This window comes from Microtus ochrogaster, chromosome 21, assembly GCF_000317375.1.
Source record: "Microtus ochrogaster isolate Prairie Vole_2 chromosome 21, MicOch1.0, whole genome shotgun sequence".
Taxonomy (NCBI): Eukaryota; Metazoa; Chordata; class Mammalia; order Rodentia; family Cricetidae; genus Microtus; species Microtus ochrogaster.
This window is the reverse complement of record NC_022022.1, coordinates 36604146-36609537: the sequence shown is the minus strand read 5'-3', so window position 1 is coordinate 36609537 and position 5392 is coordinate 36604146. Positions and strand designations below refer to the sequence as shown.

Here is a 5392-nt window from a genome sequence, read left to right as displayed (position 1 = left end):
TATCTAATGGGAGAATCTGTAGATGGCTTATGGGTCCTGTGGCTGACCTGTCCCTATCAGTCATGGTTCTCCAGAGAAAGGGAACAATTGTGTGTGCAGACACATATAAAACTGCTCATTTCAAACCTTTGTTTTATGTGATTAGGGGGCTGGTAGGTGCAGAATCTCGTGTCTGTTTGTGTGTCGCCTTTTGTTTTATCCAGCTGTCCATATTATAAAGGTAACCTGTTTGATTCCAAGCCCACTATTTCCAGGGCTGGAGGTGTTGCTGAATGGCGCAGTGCACTCCTGGGGCAGTGATTTGATCCTCATCACAAAAGCAAATAACACACAACCTTTACATCTCAACGAGAGGAACAACAGTTCACAAAATTCAAAAATGAAACAAAATCCATCCATTTTAATGGTAATCTCATCTAAAATCAATCTGAGAGAAACATCCTAAAGAGTGCTCACACATCCGACGCCAAGGCTGACCTAGCTGTGGTGGTTTGAAAGAAAATGGTCCTCAAAGGGAGTGGCACTAATAGGAGGTGTGACCTTGTTAGAATAGGTGTGGTCTTGGAAGTGTGTCACTGTGGAGGTGTATTTTGAGTTCTCATACATAGTCAAGTGACGCCCAGAGAGAGATGACTTCCCGAGGATCAAGATATAAGAACTCTCAGCTCTAGCATGCCAGGCTGCATGCTGCCATGCTCTCCACCATGATGGCGATGGACTAAACCTCTGAACTGTAAGCAAGGCACCCCACTACATGTCTTCCTTTATAAGAGTTGTCGTGGCCAGGGTAGAGCTATGTGTCTATTTGTTCACTGATGAACAACCATGAGGTCTTACTTGTTGAAGGGAAGACAGGTGGGAAAGAGAGGGAAAGGAGGGGAGAGAAACTAAGAAGGAAGGAGGAAGAATTTTACCTGTAAGAGAATGCAAACAGTAGAAGAAAGAATTCTAGAAAGAAAACTGTAAGATGGAGAGGGGGTGGACATAACTCATTTCTGAAGAGACACAAGAAACTAGAACTACGTCTTTGAGAAGAAACATCATTGGAGCAAAGGTGGTGACAGGGCGGGCTACAGAGGGCGGGCTACAGAGGGCGGGCTACAGAGGGCAGGCTCAAGGCCAGGTGAAAACCTCCCCACGTTCTCAGCAGGGCTGATGGGCCGAGGTTCCTGTGAAGCTTGCGGGCTGTGTAACAACTGTCTCCGGGGTTCTAAGCCTTACTATTTTTTGGTCCGGGACTCAAGCACACGGCCTTGCTTGCGCTAGGTGAGCACTGTACTACTGAGCTCCATTCCCAACTACGAGCTCTCTGTTTGAGAGTTGGACCCAATTTTCAAGCAACAACCTTCCCTATTCCATGACTACCTGTGACTTGTGTGGCCTGGACAGGTTCGGGGATGACCTTTGTTACTATGCAGATGAAGAAAGGACAAATGCCAGGTCAGGTTTCTGACTTTACTCCGACTTAGCTGTGTTGCTGGTGGTGGGGCGTGATGTGGGAAGAAGACAAGAGAGTGGAGTTTTGGGTTTCCTATCATAGAGAATATTAGCAATCGCTGATGTGGTCACAGGTAGGGAAAACTCACTGTCAAAGGCTAAGGAGGTGAACTCACAGCTGCTAGGTTAATACCCGCTTGTGCCCAGCAACCCTGGTGCAGGCATAGAACTTCAACCCCACGGGCTGGAGTTCTCATTTTTGGCTGGCTAGGCAAGTTCGAACAGCTTGGCGATAAGTCGGTGTCCTGACCAGCGCGACAGAACAATGACGCCCAGGGAAGGCGAGGACATGAGCGTAGTTGTGAAGTCTAATAGGAATCACACTGAAGGCCCAGTGAAGTACAGCAGAGGCAATCACACTGTAATCTGTGTAAAAGTCGCCAGAAGAGAGGTCAGGTCCTGAGATTATTTATTAGCTCTCAGGGGAAGAGCCTGTTTTTAAAAGGCTCTTAGTTGATGCTGATGTAAGAGGGCTATGGACCATTTTCTGAGACACACTGGGTTCCAAATTGCAGTACATTTAAAAAGGGACAGAGAGAGGGAAGAAGGGAGACAGAGGAGGGGGAGAGGGGGTGTTCAGGGAACCGTGAACTAGAGGACAGGTGGTTACAGAGACGACTTTCCGTCTCAAAGGTGAACCGGCCTTGAGTGACGACACTTTCAAGGTGTGGCCAAGGGAGTGGGTGGTGGCTCAGCTGGTGCAGAGGTGAACAGCAGCGGAGGCAACAGGTCAAGGGATGTGAAACCTAGGCTGCCCATACAGACCTCAAAGCCACCCCAAGGCATGGCAGCGCTTAGAACAGAGAAGCAAAGCCAGGAGCAAAGTTCGGTGTCCTTGGGAGGAAGCTGGAGGCACCCACATAGCTGGCTGGTTCCAATGCTATGGGGAAGTGAAACTGGCCGACACCACGAGTCTGTAGTTTGTTTACTATGCATTCTACAGACTGGGCCAGTAATCCTCAAAGACACGCGTCATATGAAGTATGTGTTATTTTTGCTTGTTTTATTTATTGAGAGAGTCTCATGTATTCCAGGATGACCTCCAGCCTCTACCTCCCAAGCGCTGGTATTGCGGGCTAATACTACCACATCAGGTACAGGAAATGTAAATGGGATTTCTGTTTCCATTTGTGAGAAAATACAACATAGAGAAACTGACTCTCACAAAATTACTGTGTCAGGTGTTTTAATATATTCCAGAGGAGTAAAATCAGAATTTACTGACTATTGTTAGGAATGGGGTTCATTTTGGAAAGGCGATGGAAATGTTTGTCCTGAGATGTTTTCTTCTTAGTGCCCACGAGGTGGCAGCACTGAGTAGAAAGCCCTTGAAAGAGTCTGGAAACACTCGCACCGGTTCACATCAAGACTTCTGGCTGTTCCACGCCTTGATGATTTTTTCAGCGGCATCCAGTGTGCTGTCTTTCTGGAAATTAATAAAAGAATCACATTGTTACATATTAATATGAACTCAAGATAGAGCAATATTTAAATATAGAAGGGGATAGGATGAATCTCTCTTGTCCTACATGAACACATACACACACACACACAAATAAAAATACTTAAAAAAAAAAACTAAAAAACGGACAGCAGTTATTCCATTAATTATAATTAGAGAAAGAAGCCATGAGTTCAGAGGCGACAATATTGAAAACCAATAGGCAACGCCTCCCCCCATTTCCCTGTCAATCCCTCCGTTCCCCAAGACAACCTGTCATGGCAGTTTTTATGTTTAGTTCTAATGACTGCCATTAAAATCCAATCATATACTCAGGCTTTATTTCTTTACCTGTGAACACTGTGTTATTTACTATAGTTGGCTTTCAATAAGAAAAATAAGTCATTCTAATCAATGCTCTGAGAAAAACGGCTATGATTATTGAAAACAAATCCTCTTAGCTGTTGAATCGGCAATATGGTTTTTATTACATTTTATTGACTTGTGTATATTTTTAGCTGTGAGTGCTCTGTCTGCATATATGCCTGAATACCCGAAAAGGGCAGTGCTAAAGACAACAGAATTCTCTCTTCTTCATCAACAAGTTTAATACAACTCATGTAGAGCTGGCGAGGTCAGCCAACTGGGAACTAACTCCATGTCCTAACTGAAGACCTTTCCTCCATATTGTCTCAATGCAACTTTTGGTGACCCTGACAGATGAATGAAGAAATCACAGCCCAACCAGACACTCCTTTCCACCCAGGCTCACAGTGTTTACACAACATGACTGCAGACTTGTGTCCCGTTTCTTCCACCATCAGAACATCTGCAATCTCTACGGTTCTTGGTCCATTGGCTTCACCTATTATTTGAGACACAGATCCTTTCTAGGCATCCTTTCCTTTAACCACCACTTTGATGACACTTGGCAACCATTCCCTGTATGCTGGGTAGTTTGTGAAATCATTTTACAACTCTTCTGAATTATTTCCAAGAAGAGAAAAAGGGTAGGGCTGTGTTTACTGGAGTAAAGCTGATGCTTTGTTTTTCAAGACAGAACGTCTCTGTGTAGCCCACTATGTAGATCAGGCTAGCCTTGAACTCAGAGATTTGTCTGCTTCTGTGTCCCCCAACTGAGTTCTGAGATTAAAGGTTGTAGGCTACCACATAAAACTGAAGCCTTATGGTGACTTTTTCCTTCAAGCGATTATGTTTGTATTTTCAAACAATGTGTTTATAAAGATGGCCTCTGGCTTTTGGTGGCTTGTTGGCTATGTAATGATTTTATGATGACAGATATTTAGTAGCAACCATGATCTGAATTTTGATATTTTGGGGGGCTGATAATATATGGTAGGATATTCTCATACTCTTTCCTAATGCTGGGCTGTATGTAATAAGGAGCCTCATGATCCAAAAGGTAAATGGCTGCGACTCCAGGCGCCTGCATTGCTAAGATACGCTCTTCAATAATGTGGTTGTGGTAAGTGCATTTTTCAACATACAGTATTTTGAACAAGACTTACATTAATATATCTCCATTGTAAGTGGACACTAGGGCTTAGAATTTTTTTTTTTAGGCCAGCCATTATGATGGTATTTCTTTTTCTTTTATATTTTAGTCAATCAAATATTCACATTATTCTGTTGTAAAAAATAGTATTTACTACTGGGTGGTTGCAGCACAAGCCTTTAATCCCAGCACTCAGGAGACAGAGGCAGGTGGATCTCTGTGCATTTAAGTCCAGTCTGGTCTACACACTGAGTTCCAGGACAGCCAAGGTTACACAGAGAAACCCTGACTCAAATAACAAACATAAAAACCAAACAAAACAAAGTATTTATGTTATATTAGGTAGACTTTGGATGAATGGAGTTAGTATAGAGATTGCCTCGGTCTCAGTCACAGTGTTTTGAGTAGCCATAACATGCATGTAGTATGTATGTATGTACGGTATGTGCTTGTTTTGCATGCGTATGGGTGCATGTGTGTATGTGTGTGTAAACCTATGAAGGCCTGAAACTGACATTGATAATTTCCTTATTACTCTTCATGTTTATATATTGAAGCAGGGTCTCTCCCTGAATCCACAGCTCACCAACTATGCACTAGTGTAGCTGTCAGCTTGCCTGGGGACACAGCCTCCACCTTAGAATGCTGGGATTACAGGCCACTGCCTTGTTTATCTTGCTTTTACATGGGTTCTGGGGATCAGAACCCTGGTCCTCATGTTTACTCAGCAAGTGCTTGCTCTACTGAGCTACTTACTCTATAGCCCAGCAATAACATCTTAAGAACAGCAGATCTTGCCGGGCGATGGTGGCGCACGCCTTTAATCCCAGCACTTGGGAGGCAGAGGCAGAGGCAGGCGGATCTCTGTGAGTTCGAGACCAGCCTGGTCTACAAGAGCTAGTTCCAGGACAGGCTCCAAAGCCACAGAGAAACCCTGT

General features: G+C 44.2%; 1 protein-coding gene across 8 annotated transcripts in view; it reads right to left on the bottom strand.

The window, feature by feature from the left end:
- Positions 1-2666: 2666 nt before the first annotated feature.
- The window catches only part of Kyat3 (kynurenine aminotransferase 3), a 33855-nt gene continuing 31129 nt past the window's right edge, over positions 2667-5392 (bottom strand). For 7 of the 8 annotated variants that reach the window (XM_013350056.2, XM_013350054.2, XM_013350057.2 and 4 more), the window contains one exon: positions 2667-2923. In XM_013350056.2, coding sequence (XP_013205510.1) covers positions 2788-2923 — 136 coding nt within the window. In that variant the 3' untranslated portion in view covers positions 2667-2787. The remainder of the gene's footprint in view (positions 2924-5392) is intronic. The other variant, XM_005357375.3, reaches the window with a different exon arrangement.